This window comes from Mastigoproctus giganteus, chromosome 2 (genome assembly GCF_048544385.1).
Source record: "Mastigoproctus giganteus isolate SK-2022 chromosome 2, ASM4854438v1, whole genome shotgun sequence".
NCBI lineage: Eukaryota > Metazoa > Arthropoda > Arachnida > Uropygi > Thelyphonidae > Mastigoproctus > Mastigoproctus giganteus.
In genome coordinates this window covers 95516829-95541245 of record NC_143576.1, presented here as the reverse complement: position 1 = coordinate 95541245, position 24417 = coordinate 95516829, and the positions used below count along the sequence as shown (strand labels likewise).

The following is a 24417-nucleotide window of genomic DNA, read 5'->3' as shown; positions in this document are numbered from 1 at the left end:
AAAAGAATTAGAATCTTAATACAAAAGGAGACTACAAACCATTAACTTTTTAATAAATTAATCTAATTTAAAGAAAGAATCACAGACATTATCAAATGCAATAGTTGTTTCTTTATCAAAGTTACTGCAGGCCAACACATTTTCTATTATGCTCAATGCATTTTGGGCATCTTTTTTGGATAGCAGTGTGTGTGTGTGTGTGTGTGTGCGCGCTTCTTCACTTTCGCTGTCACTGGTAATAAAAACATCTTCATTTTGCTTGGTGCTCAGCAGCTCTCCTGGTGTTGGCATTGCTGTGGTTGCAACTTTATCATCCACCTTTATAAACTCTTCAAATTCACCAACAAAATTCATATGCTCCTTCAAATTCCTCAATGTTGTTATCACAATCATCTATTGGACCATGTTTTTCAATGATATTCTCTCCAAAGCCACCCTTTCTGAGGCAGTTGATTATTAAACTTGATACAATACTGTCCCAAGCAATAATAAGATTACAGATAGCATCCAAGACATTCCAATTTGGCTGGAAATTGTTCCCTCCCTCCTAATGATGCGGGTCAAGTACCTTATCAGGCAGGCTCTATATGCTCTCTTGAGGTTTTAAATAATACCTTGATCCAGTAGCTGCATAAAACTGACGACACTGAGAGGTAAAAAAAATAGCCGTATATTTGTCAACTTAAGTGTCTCAACAGAATGTGCTGTACAACGATCTAGATTCATCAAGATGTTCCTTTTTTTCTGAAGCCATTCTTCTGTCCACTTTTGATAACCAAGACTGAAAAAAAAAAATTTTGACCATAAGCCAAGCACTTCTGTTGGTCTCATAATCACAGGGAAGTTAGTTAACTTCTTTAAAACATCTTGGCTTGGAAAACTTACCAATCACAAGTAGACGTGCCATCTGAATTGCAGCATAACAAAACAGTGAGTATTTGTTTACTTGATTTTCCACCATGAACGAATACTCCTCGAACAGCAAATGTTTTGTTTGGCAGAAAATTATAAAATAAATGTCTTGTCAAGATTAAAAATATCCTTTGCCTCATATTTTTCAAGAATGGATCATACAGAACACAACCAGTCTAACCTTTTTCTTTGTTGACTATTCCAGACTCGCCGCAAACATTTCGCAAAACCAAGTTATTCTTGTTTTTAAATCTTCGGAGCCAACCACTGCTGCACCACTTAAATCTTCGGAGCCAACCACATAATTTGGCTTTTCTTCAAAATCAGACCCAATACTGAAAAATTATTTCGAGTGGTACCAACAAATGCATGCATTTGTTGGTACCACCTACTGCTCCTGTGTCACGCACTTCTTCCAATTTTTTTTTCAGTTTTGCAGTAAGGTAGATAAAGGGATGATATTCCTTTGCAATATCCATTTTACTTTGATCCACCTATCAGCCTCTTGTATCATTTTCATTTAATTTCCAAGCTTAATTCCATCAGTTTACGTTTTGTCGCCAAAACACTGATAGATGAGATATAATATAAACAAACTTTAAATTAATTCAAAGACACAAGTTCCAAAAAAGACATCAGCTCAGATAAAATGGCACAAAAAATAGATTATACTATAGCAAAAGACTCTTTGAATTGGCATTACAATTGCAACTGACCTTAATCCCGTGGAAAGCAAGGGAGTGTGTGTAAACAACTTAGAAAATTTTTTATTCCTTTATTAATTTAACAGCTCATCCTTCACAATGATGAGCTGTTAAATTAATAGCTCATCCTTCACAATGATGTCTTCAGAGTGCACTTACATTGTAGCTACTTATCAAAAAGCGATAAGTGTTTTCCATTTTATTTACCTAATTGTTATTTCATATTGAACTTTATAAGTAGCCATATAGTTCTAAATACGCTAGTTATTTTTATTTTTAATTTAGATTGGAGTTGTTGTAGATATGCTGGTTATTTTTATTTTTAATTAAGATAACAGTTTTTATAGAATACTACTTAATATATGTAAAACCGTTGTTTCGTTCGAATCTTGCAGCGATTCTTTTTTTATGGAGTAGTAGGGAATTCAAATTTTTAATTGTGGTAACTAGGTAGCTCTAACGTAAAATTATATAGCGTAATTCGCATCCCTGCATTTAGTATTCTATTACATAGTGTAGTATTGACAATTGATTAGTTAAATTTATCGATCTTATTAATTTAAAATATCATGCCCCAGAGTAGAGCAGAAAAGCAGCGGGCACAAAGTGGCAGAAGTGCTGTGACTCGGGGGAGAACGGAGGGGGACGATTCTCCAAAGCATCACAGCCTAAAAAAAAATGTGCAACTTGTGAAATGTTTCCCAAACTTTCTGGAGCAGAACATGATCTAGCCAAGAAGGATGTGTTTGTGTGTGCCAGGTGCAGAGAGTGTCTAGAAATTAGGTGTCAACTCAGCGTTCTGATGGGCTTCTTTGAGAGCTTGAGGTGTAGGCTAGATGCCTTTGAAGAAATTAATATGACGGGCCCGTCAAGCTCTCAGCTGCCCAACTCAATGCCAGAGCTCACTCCTGGACATCAGGCAACACAGCAGCAACCTCCAAGGCAGAATGTCCTGGTCCCGCAGGAGTTAGTTATCGTCGGTGACTCTATTGTCAGGGAGATGGGGAATATATGTAAAAAGGATAGATGGAATAGGATCAGGGTATGTCTGCCAGGCGCAAAAGTTGATGACGTTGTAAAGCATATATCATCTTTTAAGGGCACAAAGGGTGATACTATTGTACATGTTGGCACAAATGACATTAAGAGTAGGAGATCTGCAGATTTACTTAACTTAAAGTACAGGTCAATGTTTCAAAAAAGTCGTGAATTAGGGTTAAATTTAAAAGTGTCTGCAATTCTGCCCAGACACAATAGAGGGAGTACATGGTGAGAGCCTTGTCAATCAATTCGGCCCTGGAGGAAATGTGCAAGGCTCAAGGGATAAAATTTTTTTCAGCCTGGTCTGTCCTTGTTAACAGGAGAGAGTGCTTCTACAGGGATGGGATACACTTAAATAGAAAGGGTGCAAGAATATTTTCTGATGCTATCGACGCAGTATTAGGTGGGTCGGAAAACTGCTAGCTTGTGGGGGGGGGATTCACAGACTAAAAGGTTAAAAGTAGCTGCAGGCAGAGGTGAAGGTGATTCTTGCACTACTTCTATTAGAATAAGCAGTGGCGTGGAGCGAGGGGTGTTGGGGGTTTCAGGGACTGATAGCAGTCATCGTGAAACAGGTGGGTATATGGGATGTGTTAGGGTAACTAGGAATAGGAGCATGTGTATACCAATGCTAGAAGTATAGTAAATAAATTTAATGAATTTGAAGTGTTGGTCAAGACATCAAAGGAGGATATTGTTGGGATAGCAGAGACATGGTGTCACGCAGATATAAGGAATGCAGAACTGGAATTTGGGAAGTACAATGTGTACAGAAAGGATAGACAGGATAGGAAGGGAGGAGGTGTAGTGCTGTTATTTAAGAAAAACATAAAATCAAAAGAAGTGCATCCAGTTGATATAGATGAATGGTGCACTGTTGAGTCAGTTTGGTGTGACATAAGCCCTGCGAAAGCAAAAATAAGAGTAGGAGTGTGTTATAGGCCTAATGACTCGAATAACTACAATGAACAATTGTACAGAGAAATAGAGTGGCCTAGTAAATCAAACTGTCTTATAATGGTGGGATTTTAACTTCCCAGATATAGACTGGATCTTATAGGTTGGTCACTCGCACACTAGTAAGACTTTTGTGGATTTATTGGATGATTGTTTTCTGCAACAGCATGTTCGAGAGGCAACCAGAGAGGGTAATACTCTTGATCTGGTTATTAGCAGTGATCATTTGTGTATTAAGAATTTGCAGATAAAGGAACCATTATGTGGCAATGATCACAGTGTACTGATGGGGGAATTACTCAAAGATATAATTACCATCAGGGGTAAAGGAAGGGGTTTTAGCTTCCGTAAAGGTGACTATAGCAGTCTCAGACAGTTTTTAAATTCAGTACAGTGGGACCAACTGATGTTACCAACAGCAAATTCTAAGTAGGAAGCATTCAAGGAATTAATAGTGGAAGCTACTAAACGTTTCATACCTATTAAGAAATATTGTTCAAGGATTAGGCCTAAATTGTTGTCAAATGAATTAATGAAACTCGTAGCAGAGAAGAAAAATGCATGGGATGCATATAAATTATCAGGCGACACAGAAGCCTATAATATATATAAGCTAGTCTGTAATCAAGTCACAAAGGAGGTTAAGCAGGCGAAGGCAGATTACGAGAAATCTTTGGCAAAGGATGCTAAGGAAAACAGCAAGGATTTCTTTACTTATATAAACTTTAAAAAGAAGGGGATGAATCTGATTGGTCCACTTGATATCGATGGTTCGAATGTTGATGATCCTGCTCAGATAGCAAACAAACTGAATGAGTATTTTGCATCTACATTCACACATGAGGAGTTATTAAGGTTTGAAAATGCCAAAAGATTATCAAATTGTAACAGGATGCTTAATGATTTTGTAATAACTGAGAACAAAGTGGAGGAGAAATTGTTGAAGTTAAACATAAGAAAGACACCTGGGGTGGATGGGATTTATCCAGTTATATTAAAGGAGGCGTCAAAGGAAGTAAGCAAACCCTTAGCCACAATTATGAGAGCATCCTTGGACTCAGGGGAGGTATCCATGGACTGAAGTGTGCAAATGTGACCCCCAATCCACAAAGGGGGATCGAAGTGTGACAAGAGTAATTACAGAACAGATAGTTTAACTTCTGTTCCGGGTAAAATAATGGAGTCACTGGTTAAAGATGAATTGAAGGATTATCTAGAGAAGACTGCTGCAATAATTCAGACACAACATGGGTTTGTTAAGGGAAAGTCTTGTCTGAAAAATTTGATTGGTTATTATGATGTAGTTACAAAGGAACTGGATGCAAAAAAATAATTTTGATATCATATACTTGGATTTCAGGAAAGCTTTTGACACTGTTGCGCATGGAAGACTACTGTATAAATTGGAGCAGAATGGTATTAAGGGTAAGTTGCTATAACGGATAAAAGGATGGTTGAGTGGGAGAAAACGGAGGGTGGTAATCGATGGATGCTGCTCTCCATGGACTAATGTTATCAGTGGAGTCCCACAGGGTTCAGTGTTGGGTCCACTGTTGTTTTGTATATTTATCAATGATATTGATGAAGGTATATCAGGCTTAGTATCAAAGTTTGCAGATGATACAAAGGTTGGCAGGGTTGTTAATGACAGTAATGGCAGTGTGTTTCTGCAACAGGATCTAGAAAATTTGGGCAGATGGGCTGAGAAGTGGCAACTGAAGTTTAACATTTACAAATGCAAAGTACTGCATATGGGTAGAAGTAACGCCAAAGAAACGTACCAACTGTGTGGTATGTTTCTCTGGCATGCTAATGACAGTATGTTTCTCTTAAGAAGGTAGAAAATGAAAAAGACCTGGGAGTAATTGTGCAGTTAGATATGAAGTTTTCTGAGCAATGCAGACAGGCTGCCAGGGCAGGTCATGGGGTGTTGTCATTGATATACAGGAATTTTGTCAGCAAGGAAAAGAAGGTGACTGTCCCTCTGTATAAGGCAATGGTCAGGCCACGCCTTGAGTACTGCGTGCAGGTCTGGAGGCCTCATTTTAGGAAGGATGTAGAGTTGCTGGAATGAGTACAGAGAAGAGCAACAAAACTAGTGAGTGGAACAAAGGGTTGCTCTTACAAATAAAAGCTTAAGTTCTGCAAATTACAGTGTAGTAGTAGCAGTAATTGAGGTGCAAAAAAGTAGCATCAGCTCAAAAAAAAAAAAAAAAACATTTCACACATCCCTTTCTCTCTATACGTTTGTCCAGTTCCTCCTTGAATTTATTTAAGCTGTCAACGTCCACAATGACAGATGGAAGTTTGTTCCAGCAATCAACTACCCACTGGCTCAAGGCAAATTTCCATACATCTATTCGTTAACTGTCTTTTCTCAATTTGAATTTATGCCCCCTCAGGTTCGTAATCTGAGCAAGAGCAAGAATCCCATCACATTTGAGCCTGCTCAACTTGTTCAAAGCCTTATACACCTAAATCAGATTACCTCACAGGTGGCTGGTCTCCAGATGCTGCATTTGCCCTTGGCCAGCGGGTGGTTGGTTGGTGGGTGGAACCGACTTCCGTCACTTGTTGTTGACGTTGATAGCCTAAACAAATTTAAGGCTCAACTGGACAGGTATTTCGAACGAACAGAAGGGTGAAATGGGAGTGGTGTGTTTTTTTTTTTTTTTTTTGGCTGATGCTGAATAAGCTTGCTTTCTTGCATCATATGCCTCTACTAATGCTAATGCTAATTTGCACAACTTTAGTTTTCTTTGTAAGAACACCCCTTTGTTCTCCACACCAATCTTGTTGCTCTTCTATGTACTAGTTCTAGCAACTCTACATCCTTCCTAATATGACCTGTATGCAGTACTCAAGGTATAGGCGCCTCCATAGCCAGGTGGGCAGGAGCAGCAGTGTGTAGCACACGTTTCTTGATTAGACCGGGGTTCGAGCCCGTGACCACCAAATACGGAGGATGCAGAAAGGTCAGGGAATGACCACCGCATATTCCCGGAGCAATATGGCCTTAGTTGCTAATGCTCCTAAACACCAAATAACAACAACAACTCAAGGTATAGCCTGATCATTGCTTTATATGAAGGGATAATCACCTTATCTCTGCTAGAAAAATTCTTACATATCATTGACAACATCCCATGACCTGCTGTGGCAGTCTGTTTCCACTGCTCAGAAAATTTCATATCTGACTGCCAATTACTCCCATGTCTTTTTCATTTTCTACCACCCTAAGTGTAGTACCACACATTTGGTACGTTTCTCTGGGGTTATTTCTACCCATATGCAGTATTTCATTTGTTGATTCTAAACTTCAGTTGCCACTTCTCAGCCCATCTTCCTAACTTTCCTAGATCCTGTTGCAGTAGCACAATGCCATTACTGTCATTAACAACCCTGCCAACCTTTGTGTCAACCGCAAACTTCAATATTAAGCCTGATATACCTTCATCAATATCACTGATAAATATACAAAACAACAGTGGGCCCAACACTGAACCCTGGGGAACTCAGATAATAACATTAGTGCACGAAGAGCAGCGTCCACTGATTACCACTCTGTCTTCTACCACTCAAACACCTTTTTATCCATTGTAACAACTTACCCTTAATACCATATTTCTCCAATTTGTACAGTTGCCTTCCATGCACAACAGTGTCAAAATCTTTCCTGAAATCCAAGTATATATCAAAATTATTTTTTGTGAATTCCTTTGTAACCACATCATAGTAACCAATCAAATTTGCCAGACAAGACTTTCCCTTAACAAACCCATACTCTCCCTGAATTATTACTGCAGTCTTGTCTAGATGATCTTGCAACGCATCTTTAACCAGTGAAGCCATTATTTTTCTCGGAATAGAAGTTCAACTAACTGGTCTGTAATTACTCGTGTTCCCCTTAGATCCCCATTTGTGAATTGGGGATACATTTGCACATCTCCAAATGTGGGGACTTCCCCTGAGTTCAAGGTTGCTTTCATGATTACGACTAAGGGTTTGCTTACTTCCTTTGCCGCCTCCTTTAATATTACTGGATAGATCCCATCCACCCCAGGTGCCTTTCTTATATTTAACTTCAACAATTTCTCCTCCACTTTGCTCTCAGTTACTACAAAATCATTAAGCACCCTGTTACCATTTGATAATCTTCTGGCATTTCCCTCCCTTAATAACTCCTCATATATGAATATAGATGCAAAACACTCACTCAGATTACCAGGTATCTGAGCAGGATCATCAACAGTCAAACCATCGATATCAAGTGGACAAATCTGAAGTTTATACAACTAAAGAAGTTCTTGCTATTTTTCTTAGCATCCTTTGCCAAAGATTTCTCATAATCTGCCCTCACTTGCCCAACTTCCTTTGTGCCTTGATTACAGACTAGCTTATAACTATCATTGCCGACCGGGCTAGCCGGGTGGATAAGGTGCCTGCCTGGCAACCCAAAGGTCGTGGGCTCAAATCCTGCCTCAGGCTTGGATCAGAGTAGCGGAAAAACCTTGGAAGGTGCATTATGGAAAAAAAAATAATAATAATAACTATCATAGGTTTCTGTATCGCCTGATAATTTACATGCATCCCATGCATTTTTCTTCTCTGACACAAGTCTCATTAGTTCATCTTACATCCATTTAAGCTTGAACTAAACCTTGAACAGTATTTCTTAATTGATATGAAAAGCCTAGTAGCTTTCACGATTACTTCCTTAAATGCTTCCCATTTAGAATTTTCTGCAGGTAACATCATCAGTTGGTCCCATTGTATACAATTTAAGAACTGTCTGAGATCACTGTAGTTAACTTTATGGAAGGAAAAACCTTTCCCTTTACCCCCTGATGGTAGTAATATCTTTAAGTAAATCCCACATCACTACACTCTGATCACTGCTACCCAGTGGATCCTTTATTTGCAAATTCTTAATGCACGAAGAATCGTTGCTGATAACCAGATCAAGAGTATTACTCTTTCTAATTGCCTCTCTAATATGTTGCTGTGTAGAAAACAATCATTCAATAAATCCACAAGTCTTGCTGGTGTGCGAGTGACCAACCCAAAAGTTCCATCAATATCTGGGAAATTAAAATCCCCCGTTATTATTACTCTATTTCCGTGTATAATTGTTTATTGTACTCGTCAGAGTCATTAGACTTATAACAAACTCCTACCCTCATTTTTGCTTTCCCAATGCGTACATCACACCAAACTGACTCAACATTGCACTGACCATCTATGTCAACTGGATGCACTTCCTTAGATTTTGTGTTTCTTTCTCCTTCTTTCCTATCCTGTCTGTCCTTTCTGTACACATTGTACTTCCCAAAAATCCAATTCTGCATTGCTTATATCTGTGTGACACCACGTCTGATATCCCAACAATATCCACCTTTGATGTCATGACCAGCAGTTCAAATTCATTAAATTTATTTACTATAATCCTAGCATTGGTTTACATGCAAGTATTCATGCACCTATTCTTATTTATCCTGTCTGAGATTTATGTATTTATTTGTTCCGTGATGAATCACACCAGTCCATGAAAACCCCAGCATCCCCCCCCCTCCAATCTAATAAAAGCAGTGCAAGAATCACTTTCACCTCTGCCAGCAGCTACTATTAATCTATGTATCCCCCCCCAAGCTAGCAGTTTTCCAACCCACCAGCAAATATTCTTGAACCGCTTCTATTTAAGTGCATCCCATCCCTGTAGAAGCAATCTCTCCTATTAACAAGCACAGACCATGCTGAGAAATATTCTACCCCATGAGCCTTGCACAATCTCTCCAGGGCCGAATTGATTGACAAGGCTCTCATCATATAAGCCCTCCTATCATGTCTTGGAAGAATTGCAGACACTTTCAAATTTAACCCTAACTTGCAGCTTTTTTTCAACATTGACCTTTACTTGTTAAGTAATTCCTATGTTGTCCTACTCTTAAATGTCATTAGTGCCAATGTGTACAATAATATCACTTTTTGTGCCCTTAAAAGATGATATGTGCTCTACAAAGTCATCAACTTTTGCCCCTGGCACACATACCCTGGTCCTATTCCACCTATCCTTTTTACACAATATATTACCCATCTTCCTGCAATGGAGTCACCAATAACTATCTCCTGAGGGACCAGCACATTCTGCCTTAGAGATTGCGGCCGTGTAGCCTGATGCACAAGAGGGAGCTCCAGCGTTGAGTTTGTCAGCTGAGAGATTGATGGGTCCCCCATTTTAATACCTTTGAGGGCATCTACCCGACTTTTCAAACTCTCATATGTTCCATCAGAAGGCTGAGTCATTGCCTAATCTCCTGACACTCTCTGCACCTAGCACAGACAAAGATATCCTCCTTAGCTAGATCATGTCCTGTTCCAGAATGATCTGCAAACCTTTCACAAGTCGCACATTTTCTGAGGCTGTGATGCATTGGAGAACTGTGCCCCCCTCAGTTCTCCCCAAGCCACAGCACTCCTGCTACTTTGTGCTTGTTGCTTCGCTGCTTTAGTCTGGGCATGATTGAATTGAAATACAATGAAAATTAATATGATTAATCAATTTAATTAATCAATTATCAATACTACACTATCTAATAGATTTCTAAATGCAGTGATACATATTATACTATCTAGTTTTACATTAGCTACCTATTTACCACAATTAAAAATTTGAATTCCGCACCATTAGCTCTATACTATAACAATATTAGCAAGATTCGAACGAAAGACAATGGTTTTACATATATTAAGCAGTAACCTACAAAATCTCTATCTAAATTAAAAATAAAAATAACAAGCATAACTAGGTTTATAAAGTACGATATAATATGAAAATCAGTAAATAAAAATGGCAAAAAACACTTATTTCTTGGAGCTCGAATTTCGCTGCATCCACTTGCAATTACTCTCAGTGCCCTCATCAGTTTGGAGACTAGGAATCTGCAAGGTGATCTAATTGAGATGTATAAGGTCTTGAATGGTTTGAGCAAGCTCAATGCTGATGGGATTCTTCCTCTAGCTCAGATTAATTGCCTGAGGGGGACATAAATTCAAATTGAGGAAAGACAGTTGTACAATAGATGTGCGGAAATTTGTCTTTGCCAGCAGGTGGTTGATTGCTTTAACAAACTTCCATTAGTCGTTGTAGAAGTTGACAGCTTAAACAAATTCAAGGCAGAACTAGACAAACATTTGGAGTGAATGGATGGGTGAAATGGGAAGGGGTTTTTTTTTTTTTTTTTTGGCTGATGCTGTATAAGTTTGCTTTCTTGAATCATATGCCTCTACTAATGCTCATGACCTCAGAAGGACTTTTGCTAAGATTATTTCAGCAACCAGTGAAATGGCAAAGGTGGCACAACCTTTAAAGAATTTTAAGTGTGTGTGTGTGTGTGTGTGTGTGTGTGTGTGTGTGTGTGTGTGTGTGTGTGTGTGTGTGTGTGTGTGTGTGTGTGATAATCCTCGATGGAATTAAGTCCATCAGAGATATGAGGTATCTAGTATAAGGTTAAGATATGCCATATATAAAAAATTGTGTCCTCCGTTTGTTACTGATTTTGAAGGTTTCAAAATCCTGTGACAAAAGAATGGTTAATGTGGCAGAAATGGCAAATAAGCAGCTAGGCCTTGCAGTGGAAAGTGAAGATGTAATCAATCTGCTTCAATCACATTTATATAAGCTCTCAGCAAAGAAGAATAGTGATTAAAATAGAAGAGGAAAATAGGCATATAAATAAACCATTAAGAGACCTTAGTTCTTTCCAAAAGTTGATATGCAAGGAACTTTATGAGGCTTTCACACATTTGGAAGCCACTAAGCCAATAGGAAGAAGCACTAATTTCGAACTACTTTGAGAGCCATTCAGAAATATTAGGCCAATCTCCAGATGTCTTATTCAACCATTAAAGTCCTCACAAAGCCCTCTAATAGCACTTCAAAGAAGCTCTTCAAAAGTGCCAACAAAGAAACATTTTGCATTTTAGCACTGGATTTACCATCTTCAGTTTATCCTGAAGACGGTAATCTGGAGTTTACCATCTTCAGGGTAATCTGGAGCTAAAATGCAAAATGTTTCAATGGGGCAAAAGAATTCCTGTTTCAGACTTGATAAAACCATAGAGTTGGCTCAGAAATATATGAGCGAGTCTGCAGTATAAGGCTAGCACTTCAGGCGCCTCCGTAGCCAGGTGGGAAGGAGCAGCAGTGCGTAGCACACACTTCTTGATTAGACCGGGGTTCGAGCCCGTCACCACTAAATACGGAGGATGCGGAAAGGTCAGGGAATGACCACCGCATATTCCCGGAGCAATATGGCCTTAGTTGCTAATGCTCCTAAAAACCAAATAACAAACAAGCTAGCACTTATTGATTTTTTTTTTTTTTTTTTTTTTTTTTTACTCTTCAAGAAATCTGTTAATAGCATTTTGCATAACTCATTTAGTATACTATAAAATAACATGCATTATCTTCCAATTCAGAGTGAGGGAAACAGAATCTTCAAAAAATCTGCTGTGGACTTAATGACAGTCAACCTATGAGCCGCATTCTTAACAGAATTTTTCACAGTTATTTCTCAGGTCAGTGCTAGTTTGTTCACCAAACTTTCAATTTATATAATGGTTAATGCTAACTAGCCTTTTTAAAAAAATCATGAAAAGGTCCTCTCATACACCTGTCAAAACTAGTGTTGCCATCTACCTACAATGTGACATTTAGCATGAGCAATAGGTTATCGAAGTTAATATCCCAATAAACATTTCTGAATAGTGTAGGTTATTTGTACCATCTTCATAGTAGAAATAACTTCCAAAATACTCTATATATTACTAAAAAGAAGTACATCTTGAATGTAATAAAAAAAAAGGAAGTAACATTGGGAAATGAACATAAATACAGTATTAGTTCACCAACCAAGGCTTTAGAATTCAACAAAATAAAACTATAACCATAAAAGTTCTCTCCCCTTTTTAGAAAACAAGAAAAGCTATGATTACTATAAAAAAACAAACAAAAATTCATTAATTACATACCATTTAAATGTTTCACTTGACTGTCTCCCTGTAGGCTTTGACAAATAATTGTATAATTCAGATTTCAAATTAGCAAATTTACGCGTAGTTTCTGCCAATTTCTCTGAAGGTAAACAAAGGGTAAAAAAAATTCAATAATAATGCATGATAGAGGATAAACAAAAAAAAAAAAAAAAAAACATTGCACTTTTAATTGGATAATTAATAACAATTGATAAAAATGGATTATAAAAACTGAAAACCAACCACAGCCTGGATGCACTGCACATGTATTCTTTCTAAAAAAGCAACTGTATGCCACTAAGCATACACCTGAGCTTTCAGAAAGCTCCAATGGAAGAAACTGGAGCAGTAAGGTCAAGTGACAGTGAGAGATGATATGTCCATGTTGTGAGATCAGCCATCCTAAAAACTGTTCACAAAAGAGCAGGAAGGTCACATTTGCAGTATAATAGATTGCCAATTTGCTGGAAATGCATGTCATTCTCTGTTTATCGTGGAAAGCAGAATGTACAGGGGACATGAGAGCATGCCCTTGTACATGCCCTTGTTTCCAGCAAACTGCTCTCATCATGCCCCTGTACATTCTGCTTTCCACGATAAACAGAGAATGACATGTGTTTCCAGCAAATTGGTAATCTATTATACTGCAAATGTGACCTCCCTGCTCTTTTGTGAACAGTTTTTAGGTTGGCTGATCTCACAACATGGACATTTCCCTCATCATCCTCAAAAAAGAAAGATTCACAAACATGCTTGATCACAACACCACACCAAACAGTAACATATGTACCATGCAATGGATATTACATAAGCTCTTGAGTTTTTCGGTCAATACGTGGTAATTCTGCTTACTAATATAACCACTATAAAGGAAATGAGCATCTGTGATGAAGAATATACAACAAACAAGGGTTCTGCTTACACCAGACAAATCTTGCAACATTACTTTTTCACATAACTGTTTTACACATTTTTTTTTTTATCTGTAAATTTTATATCCCAATAAAAACATGGTGCTTCTTTTCTCTCACCCTGTCCAGTGGGAAATAATCACTCATTTACATTTGGTAGTGGGTAGCCTTTCATTATGTCCCCATTTATAAATAAATTCTAGAGAAAGTTTACAGATAAAAGTTTATGCAAAAATTTAGAACAAAAATATATCAAATTACTGATCTAAACTAAAGCAAAATATATAAAATATATAAATTATAAAAATAATGCCCTTATCATAAAAAAAGAATCCAACTGAATGTGCAGGTTTAAAGACACAAAGATGATATAAATGAATGCAACAACACAGAAAAATCCACAAAGCATGTTTGCAAAATCCTAATACAAGGCTAAAAGATACTATTTCAAATGCAAGTAAATTACACACGTTAATTAAAGATAATAAAACACACCATACTCTACACTGATGTTCCATGAGCATTGCAAAATTATTCCACAAAATGTTCTAATAAAAATTTGCACTTGTATTCATTTAGAAATACAAATAAAAAGAAAATACAAATTCTCATTACATACGCATGATCTTTTCCATAAACATGAAATGCATATATCACATAATGGATATTTCATTCTGTTATTTCCTAGATAGAGCTTCTTGTAAAAGGTAAGCAATTTGTGTCTAATAAATTTGTTAAATAATATAAATAAATGGTACAACAATTTTAAGTTTATTTTTAATCTGTCCTTGGGTTAGATAAACTTTTAATTCAAGAAGATATTTCATGTTAAAAATGTTGATATTCACAGTACAGACAGCATTGGTAGTTAATATAGAATCAACAAAGTCTCGGCATTTATAGGCAGTGGTGAGCTGTAAATATTTTAACAATGGGCTCACATTTTGCCGACTTTTTGATGTGAAACATCCTTGGCGATTCCTGCCGAGTAAATCTGATCAGTCACGGAAGTGATGTCATCCATGGCTTCTACCACAGGCGCTTTCCACATTCACACTACTAGTCTGCACACCAAGCACTCACTAGTAGTGTGATTAGAGTGCATGATGCATTTTTCGTGACCAGTATGATATCTTAAATCAGCCTGGTCATCATGCCCCCCCCCCATTTACCATGATACCTTGATACAACAAACCCCAGGGGCTCACATATGGTGATGGGCTTGGCACACCCAGGATCCTGAGCTGGATATCATCATTTTTCTCCTTCTACTTCCAACTCTCTCTCTCTCTCTCTCTCTCTCTCTCTCTCTCTCTCGGTAATTCAGAATTTTTTTTTTTTGGCTGGTGCAGCATAAGCCTCAGGCTTCCTTGCACCATATGGCTAATAATAATAATAATAATAATAATAATAGTATCTCGAGTTCTAACTTTTTAGAATTTTTGAATAGTATGACAAATACTAGTATTTGTCATATGATTGCAACAATACAAATATTTGTCAACAATTTATTTTTTTGTCTCGCATTTTCGTAACATTCCATTGTTAAGTACCCTAACGGCTGCGTATGTCATTTCAACTACAAGATCAGTACTTCAATCGACACTGTTTTCTATAAACATTTAGATACATTGCAATCACAAGTATACATCTCTTACTTTAGTTATCATAAATCCATTGTATCTTGTCTTCCAGAAATTATGAAAATTTGCAAATGTTTGCTAAAATATTTACAATACAAAAGGTCTTTTATTTTGTAATCAATATACAAATCAAAATACCTAAAAGAAACACGAAGGATTCACATAAAACCATCATCACAGGTGCTCGGCACACATGCCACTTTTTTTATTTGTCTTTATTTTATTTTTTTAACAGCTATGCAAATATAATGGATACATTTTTTCCATGATAAAATTTTAATATTGCGAATAAAACATAACGTGAAATATTTCCCATATCACAAATAACAAAAACTATCACAAAACATTTTACAATATAAAAACAAATATTACATAAAAATACAAACTCTTCTAGAAAAGGTACACAAAAATCACAGATTATATGAAAAAAATTATTATACAAATATTCAAGAAAAATTTATTCTAAAAATTGCATATAGAATTTACTTCTTTATTAATATCTGTTGTCAATCTTCTGCTTTGCTCAATAGCTGAGCGATGATTACAGAAGGAATGATTTGACGTAATGATCCGGATCGAATTGAAGCAATGGTTTTCCATTTAGATGTATGGTCATCATAATCTGCAATGTGTTTAATTGTCACAATATTATTCATTACGCTGAAAGCTCGCTCAGCTTCAGCACTGCTAATCACAATGGTTTCAAAGATATTATTATTATTAGCTATATAGTGCAAGGAAGCCTGAGGCTTATGCTGCATCAGCCAAAAAAAAATTCCGGAGTTACCCTGAGAGAGAGAGTGTGTCAAAAGTAGAAGGGAATCACCAAGAAGAGAAAAATGATGATATCCAGCTCAGGACCCTGGGTGTGCCAAGCCCATACTCACCAGATATGAGCTCTGGCTTTCTTAATCGAAGATGGAATTTCATTTGATTTTAAAGATAAACTGTCTTTGAAAAAATCTCAAATCATTAATGTTTATTTCATATTTTATCTAAAAACTTAAATTTCTTATTCATTTTTCACCATCTTGCCACAGAGACAAAAGTTCTTTCATATTCCACGATTCCGAGTAGCATAGGTTTAAAATTTCTTTCAATTTCTCATCGTCAATAGTATCATTATTTTCTTTATTTAATTTAAAATTACTCTGTTGCATTAATAACTTGTCACAAGGTAATTTTTTAAATGTGTTCTTACTTTCGATTTTGATTCCTTCAAATTCTTTCCACTTCGACATGCTCTCAATTTTAGCTTCATAATTTCCTTCAGAATTTTTCAAATTAGCGATAGCACCGAGTTAGAATAATTAATTTATCTACTCTTACTATAGTGATGCTGCAACTTTGTAAAGCTTCTGAAAGGTAGAGAGCTCCTGCAGGATGTCGATTATTAGTGCTGAATCATTAAGAAATTCCAGATTGAAAAGTTGCTTTAATAATCGAGAATATTTAACTTCTGATTCAAAATGTTTGCACAAAGTCGGATAATTCCTCCAACTCACAATTGCCGTCCACAAGGTGCAAGCTGCCTGTCATGGTCCAAACACATGACCAATCTTTACAGTTTCCACATCGAGTTCTTTAGTAATAATCCTTAATTCACGCTGGTTTTTGGAGATTGGTGATATAATGCATACTTCTTTTTTTTTTTTAATTATTGCCTGTATGCCATTATATTTTGGAACATTTTTTCATAATGAAAGCCTCGACCCAGTTTCCAAACCTGACAACATTTCATCTTTGAAAAGTTTACTTAATATCTTTGTTGCCTCATCCACGGAGACGAATGTTCTTTCATATTCCATGATTCCAAGTAGCATGTGTTTAAAATTTCTTTCAAATTCCACCCCCTTCCAAAACGTCGCCACTGTCACTTTGAATTTCTTTGAATACTAAGAGAAGCTCTTTGAATACTGTGCAAAATATCGGAATCATTCGGATATTCAGCTACTGTGACCATGTAAACATATGATAGGATAAATTTACTAAAATGCGTGAGTCACTCACTTCTCCAAAAAACATATGACTTCTTGTCGGAGCAAAGGGGAACCACAACACAGATTGACCAGAGGCTATTATCGGTGTCGGAAATCTTCTTAATCCTCTGACTGGCTATTGAAAGCATACTGACTAGCGCAACTTCTCGGTATGTGACTGCATAGGTTTTAGGGACACCAGTAACATTGTGAAACGGTAATCCCTTTCACCCTTAATTTGTGCTTTCTAATTACCTAAATTGCCTAAAGGCCAGAGGTGAGAACAATGCATAGAAATTTTCTTCACTCAACAGAAACTATTTCAAATGTAATTACCAAAGGGAATTAAAAAAATTCGCTATAAAGAAGTTGGTTAAACAGAGGTCCGACTATAATTAAATCAAAAATGAAGCAATTTTAAAATACATAACTGATTGATTGTTCATTAAAATTCTGAGGGCCCTGCTCGCCCCACCTTAGTTCTGGCTCTGGATATTCAATAATTGCATTCAGGATTTCATTTGTAAAATAAATGATCGTCTCAACAATGGGCTTGCAAATTTTAAAAAATATATAACAATGGGCTCGCAAGCCCACTAAAGCTCACTACTGTTTATAGGGATGGGTTACACTTTAATACAAGGGGTGCAAGAATATTTGCTGACATCACCAAAGGCATTACCAGCAGCAAAAGGTGGTTCTGTTGGATGGGTCGGAAAACAGCTAGTTTAGGGGATACTCAGACTAGAGCAGCAGGCAAAGGTAAATGTGATTCTTGCACTGCTTCTATTGGAACATGCAGCAGCCTGGCAAAGAAGGTGTCGAGGATTACAAACCCTGCTGTGAGTACTAGTGGATCAAGTAATTACATGAGCTATGTTAGAGTAACTAAGAATAAGAACAGGTGTATGTATACTTCTGCCAGTAGCATAGTAAATAAATTTGATGAAGTTGATAAGTTTGATGAAGATGATTTGATGTCATCAAATGCAGACATTATATAACGAAATCAGAGACATGGGATCACTCAGGGATGCAGATTTTAACATAAGAGTACAATGTGTACAGAAAGAACAGTATATAGTGGACCATGTCTTGTGGCTCTGGGGGGGGCGGGTTTCCTCCATCTCAACAATGTAACTTTGTGACTTAATACAAACTCTGTGAAGCCCATATAGTGTGTAATTGTATGGTTTGTGTCATATTGTGTGTGGTTATATTGGTCTGTTGTTCATGTGGCCTCTTAGCCTTCTCTGACAAAGAATGCAAAGAAAAGCAGCAAACACTTCTTTACTTATATTAAAAGTAGAAGGAAGCAGTTGACTTACATTAGTCCACTTGATGTTGATGATCCTGCTCAGGTTGCAGACAAACTGAATAGGTATTTTGCATCACACATGAGGAATTCTTTAGGGAATGAAAGCTAAAAGTTTATCAAACTCTATGAAGGAACTAAAGGATTTTGCGATAACTCAGAGGAAAGTGGAAGAGAAATTCTTGAACCTAAACATAAAAAAGGAATCTGGGGTGGATGGGATCTATCCAGTTATATTAAGGGAGCTAAAAAGCAGGTAAGCAAACACTTAGCCATATTATGAGAGCATCTTTGGATTCAGGGATAGTTCCTGTTGACTGGAATTGTGCAAATATGTCTCCAATTCACAAAGGGTGGATCAAAGGGTGACATGATTAATTACTGACCTGTTAGCTTTGCTTCTCTTCCAATGAAAATAATGGAGTCACTTGTTAAAGAAGTAATGCAGGACCATCTAGACAGGACTGCAATTATCCTGCAGTTGCAGTATGGATTTGTTAAGAGGTGATCTTGTCTGACCAATCTGATTGGATACTAACAATGCAGTAACAAAGGAACTGGATACAAAAAATTATTTTCACATCATATACTCAGATTTCAGAAAACGTTTGATACTATTGCACATAAAAGACTGCTATACAGATTAGAGCAGTGTGGCATTAAGGGAAAGTTACTGCTCTGGATAAAGAGATGGTTGATTAATGGACACTGCTCTTGGACTAATGTTATTAGTGGAGTCCACTGGGGTTCTATTCTGTGCCCATTGTTGTTTTCTGTATTTATTGAGGAAAGTATATTAGGCTTAATGTCTAAGTTTTCAGATGACACAGAGCTTGGCAGGGTAATTAATCACAGTAATCAACATAAGCTACTGCAACAAGATCTAGAAAAATTAGGCAGATGGGCCGAGAAATAGCGGTTAAAGTTTAATATTGTCAAATGCAAGGTACTGTATATAGGTTGCAGTAATCCCAGATTACTGTACCAACTGTGTGGTACTACACTTGGCTTATTAGCAGAAGATGAAAAAGAGCTAGGAATTACTGTGCAGTCAGGTACTCAGAGCAGTGCAGATAGGCTGCCAGGCCAGTTAATGCAGTTTTGTCCAGGACATACAGGAACTTTGCTGGCAGGGATAAGAAGGTGATTATCCCATTGTACAAAGCAATGGTTAGGCCGCACCTTGAGTAGTGCATACAGGTGTGGAGACCTCATTTAAAAATGATGCAAATCTGCTAGAACAGTGCAGAGAAGGGCAATGAGATTAGTGAAGGGAACAAAAGGGTGGTCTTCCCAAGAAAGGCTTCAGTTCTGTAAATATGAGGTATTTAATGCTTCGAGTGTCTTGAGTAAGATCTTGCTGATGGCCTTCTTCTTGCTCAGACTACACACAAGGTGGGGGGGCATAAATTCAAATTTAGGATAGATTGTTGCAGGATAGATGTGTGGAAGTTTGCCTTCAGCCAGAATGTGGTAGATTATTAGAACAAACTTCCATCTGTTATTGTGCAAGTGGATAATTTGAATAAATTCAAGGACTGTCTATCCCCTCTAATAATTTGTCTTGAATATGTTATAGACAAATTATTGAAGGCAATAGAGAGTTAATGTGAATTTTTTTGGCTGATTCTTTATAAGCTTGCTTTCTTGCATCATTTGCCATTACTAATACTAAGTCATTGCACACTAAATGGACTAAGTGGCCATTGCACAAAACAGAAGGAACTGGAAAGTTGCTGGAGAAGCCTTCATTCTGCAGTGGATTGAAAATGGCTGATGATGATGATGATGACGATGAATACTAAGTCGAGGATAATTAGAAGAAAATATGATGAAAGCTATTTGTCCTACGTTTTAAATGGACTGGTTATGATAACTGTCTGTTGTTGTTGTCATGTATGCAAGAGAAATTATCTAATGCACCCATAGTACTAGAAAAATTACAATGACATTTTCTCATACAGCACACTAAAGTCTTTCTTCAAAAAATTTGAACTATTTAAAGACTTCAAATCTCATAAGCAAAAAGTTTTTTGAAAACATTACATATCTTATAATGCCTAAGTATAATATACTTAAATGCAGTATTATCCTATCATGGCATCTGTAAAATTGGGCGGATTGCCGAAAGATGGCGAAACATTTGAATTATAGAACAATTTAAAGCTAAAATTTTTAAAACAAAAATAAGTTGATCTGTAATAGTACCACAAATAAGGTCAGGGAGGCCAAGACTGCATATGAGAAAACATTGGTTAAGAGAGCAAAGAACGGGGACAAGGAATTTTTCATGTATGTGAATAGAACAAAGAAGAAAGCTAATTAGATCGGACCCTTGTGCACTGGGTGGAGGAATGTCTTAGATAACCCAGCTGATGTTGCAGATGAATTGAATAGACAATTTAAATGGGTCTTTACTGATGAAAGACCTTTCATGCTGGGAAAAGATTGTGTTGAGTGAGGCTGCCATATGAAATTAGTGATGTCATAATTACAGATTATTGTTAATTAAAAATAATCTTTTGAGCATAAAGGCAAGTAAGGCTCCAAAAGTTGATGGCATATACCCTGTAGTTTTGAGGGAGAGCACGAGTGTGTATTGAACCAGTGAGGTTAATTATGAGGGCATCTTTGGACTCAGGGGAGATCCCATTGAATTGGAGAAGGATCAACGTATCACTTATACATAAAAGCAGTTCTAACAGTGAAGATGGTTACTACAGACGAGTTAGTCTGATTTCAGTGGTAGGAAAAACCTTAGAGGCAATGATCAAGACTGCAATCCAGGGATATTTAGATAGATGTAGTTCTGAAGGACACATAACATTGCTTTGTTAAGGAAAAATAGTTTAACTTATTAGGGTATTTTGACACAGTTCATCAAGAGCTAGATTTAGCAAACAAGTTTGACATAGTTTATTTGGATTTTAGCAAAGCATTTGAATCAGTCCCTCATGAGAGGTTATTGTATAAGCTTAAACAAGTTGGGATTACTGGTAAGATTCTAAGATGGACTGCTGGGTGGTTGTAGGGCAGAAGGTTGTGATTAATGGATATTCTTCAGATTGGTGTAATGTCAGGAGTGGGGTCCCTCAAGGATCAGTTCTTGGACCACTGTTGTTTCAATGAAGGGATAGAAGGCGTGATATCAAAATTTGCAGATTATGGCAGTGTCGTTAATGATCAATGCAAAGCAGTGCTCCTTAGGATGACTTGAAAAGACTTCAAAGATGGTCAAAGAAGTGGAAGCTATGTTTTAATGCTGCTAAATACAAGGTCCTACAACTGGGGAATAGCAACCCCCAATTAAATTATACACTTGGTGGAGTTGAATTAAAATCAGCAGAGGAGGAAAGGGATCTGTGAGTTAAAATATGGGCAGACATGAAGTTTTCTGAACAGTGCAAACCGGCAGCCCGGAAAGCCCATGGTGTCCTATCGATGATTTATCAAACGTTATCCTGTAGGGATAGGGAGGTCACAATCCCACTATATAAGGCAATTGTAAGACCACATTTGGAATACTGTGTTCAAGTATGGAGACCACATTTGAAAATAGGCATTGAGTTTCTTGAATGGGTCCAGAAGTTTATAAGGCTCTGAGAGAAGTTAGTAAAATGAATGAAGGTGGAATTCTCACTGTTATAAAGAACTCCAGAACTAGCGGCCATTAATTCAAATTACAGGGATCGACGTTTAGATTTTATTACAATAAGTTTTATTTTAGCCAGCGAGTTGTTGATTGTTGAAAAAAATTGCCTCACAGGTAGTTGAGGCTAACAGTTTGAATAAATTCAAAGGTCAACTTCCTTCCTCATACAGGTAACTGTATGAGGAAGGAAGCATATAATTTGCATTTTCTTAACTACTTGGGGTTTTTTTTTTGCAAATGCAGCAAAAGCTGTGGCTTCCTTGCACTATATGGCAAATACTATTACTGTTACTGTCACACCATGCAAAAAAAATTTTAAATAATCATCAATTAGAAAATTCAAAAGATATTATGAAGTGCTGCCATGCAATCAACAAATCCATCAGATACACATCAGACAACACTGAGGCATATGGATAGCAAAGTGAGTGAATAGAGCCAGTAGAGGTGTTCATTTTTTAAATGAATGAATCTACAGACATCAGTGGGAAAAAATTTCATTAAGTATATTGGTAATGGATGTTGGACAAATTTTTTTGCAGTAAAAAAATTTGTCCAATATATTTGTTATTAAAGAAACAAATTTCTAAAATTATAAGGAAATGTCTCAGAGTTTTTAAGTATCTGTACTGATGGAATTCTGTATGACACGATTCTGTTTCTTTATGATACTAACAAATATTTTTAGCGAATTAACCCTTGAACAGCTTCAATGGTCAGTTCACTAAAAAGATTTGTTAGTATCATAAACAAACAGAATCCTGTTGTTATTACCACCAATACTAATCTTTAATTATGAAAAGGCTTATGGAAAAAAAATTTTCTCAGCTATTTCTAACCATTTGGTAAAAAGAATTTATTTAATAAACAGGATATTCATTTGAATACCCTCTACCAAGAGGTGCAACAATCTTGGCTGAAATCACAGATAAGAGGAAGCAGTGAGGGGGGGAAGAGTCAACAACATAATTAGTTGTTGTTGTGATTGGAACTTAATGACACAAGGACAGTTAAGGCCTAAAAATGTCTCTCTGTGATTCAATTTCATATCAGATTACTTAAGTAACGTGCCCTTTCCTCAAGCACACTTGTAAGAGACCTCAATAAAACATGAATGGGAACAGACAATGCAAGAGACATCAACAAATAAAACTTACTTAAGCAGTATATAACAGATGTATAGGGATGATAAAAAATAAAAAAATTAACCTATTTCCATAGAAATGCCAGGAGTGTTTTAAACAAAAATAAATGAAAAATCGTCGTCAACTGAAAATCCATAATGACATAACATTTATATTAATATTAAATAACAAGTTGTTATGTAATCGTGGATTGTAGTTGTGTGACACTGAAATTCAGGCATGCATAACAGTAACAGCTGGTTATGGTTATAAGCAAATAAGGCAAAGAGAAAAACTAAAGGTTACTTTTTCTTGTAGTTAATGTTTTTCTCATCAGCAATTCACACTATAATTTTCTGGTTCTTATAATACTGTACTTCATTTCATAGTCTTGTTCTATAGTTGTATATTATGTTTCTGCAAATGTGTTCATGGGCAGATTTGCTCGTTGTGCCGAAATGAATACCCAGAATTCACATAAGGCACTCCACTCCCTTGGCATGAGATCAGTAACAACAGCTTCAACTGAAGAAACTTTTAAAAATTCTTCCAATCTCCAATGGGATTTAAACCCAGACCTCTCCAGGCATGTAGAAAAACCATTGTACTGCCACAGAGAACATAAATATTACAAATAGAGGTATGCTGACATAACAGCAAATTACATATAAGTCATAAATAAAACTACAAAGACATGTAACATTAAACTGTCAAAAAGGAAATGTAGATAGTATAATGTTACATCTTTATAACGTTCATTGTCTTAAAAACTAAGTATATATTACCTGAAAAAAACATATTGATCTTTTCCAATTCCTTTTCACAGAAATGAAAAAACTCTTCATCAAATTTAGCAAAGTAACGAATAATAACGCTCTGCTCCACCACTAAATTTATCAAAGAAAAATAATTATAAATAAAAAAAATACTGTGTCACCATTATAATAATCAGTTTATTCTAAAATCATGTTATGTAAACATATATACTGTATGTTTATAAACTAGAATTTCATTAATACAAGGTTCAAGGGACCTAAATTTTCGGGTTTTGTACACATAATACATATGTACCATTGAATTAGTATTAACTTAAGCTTTGTCTATGGATAATATTTTGTTTAGATTTTTTTTTTTTTTTACATTTAT

The 24417-nt window shown here is 36.5% G+C and overlaps 1 protein-coding gene across 1 annotated transcript in view; it reads right to left on the bottom strand.

Annotated features, from left to right (window-relative positions):
- LOC150089438 (solute carrier family 53 member 1-like) overlaps window positions 1-24417 on the bottom strand; it is a 165410-nt gene that overhangs the window by 120363 nt on the left and 20630 nt on the right. The window contains exons 3-4 of the mRNA XM_090389982.1: window positions 24057-24158; window positions 12645-12747 (exon numbers count right to left, since the gene is read on the bottom strand). Coding sequence (XP_090246108.1) covers window positions 12645-12747; window positions 24057-24158 — 205 coding nt within the window. The remainder of the gene's footprint in view (window positions 1-12644; window positions 12748-24056; window positions 24159-24417) is intronic.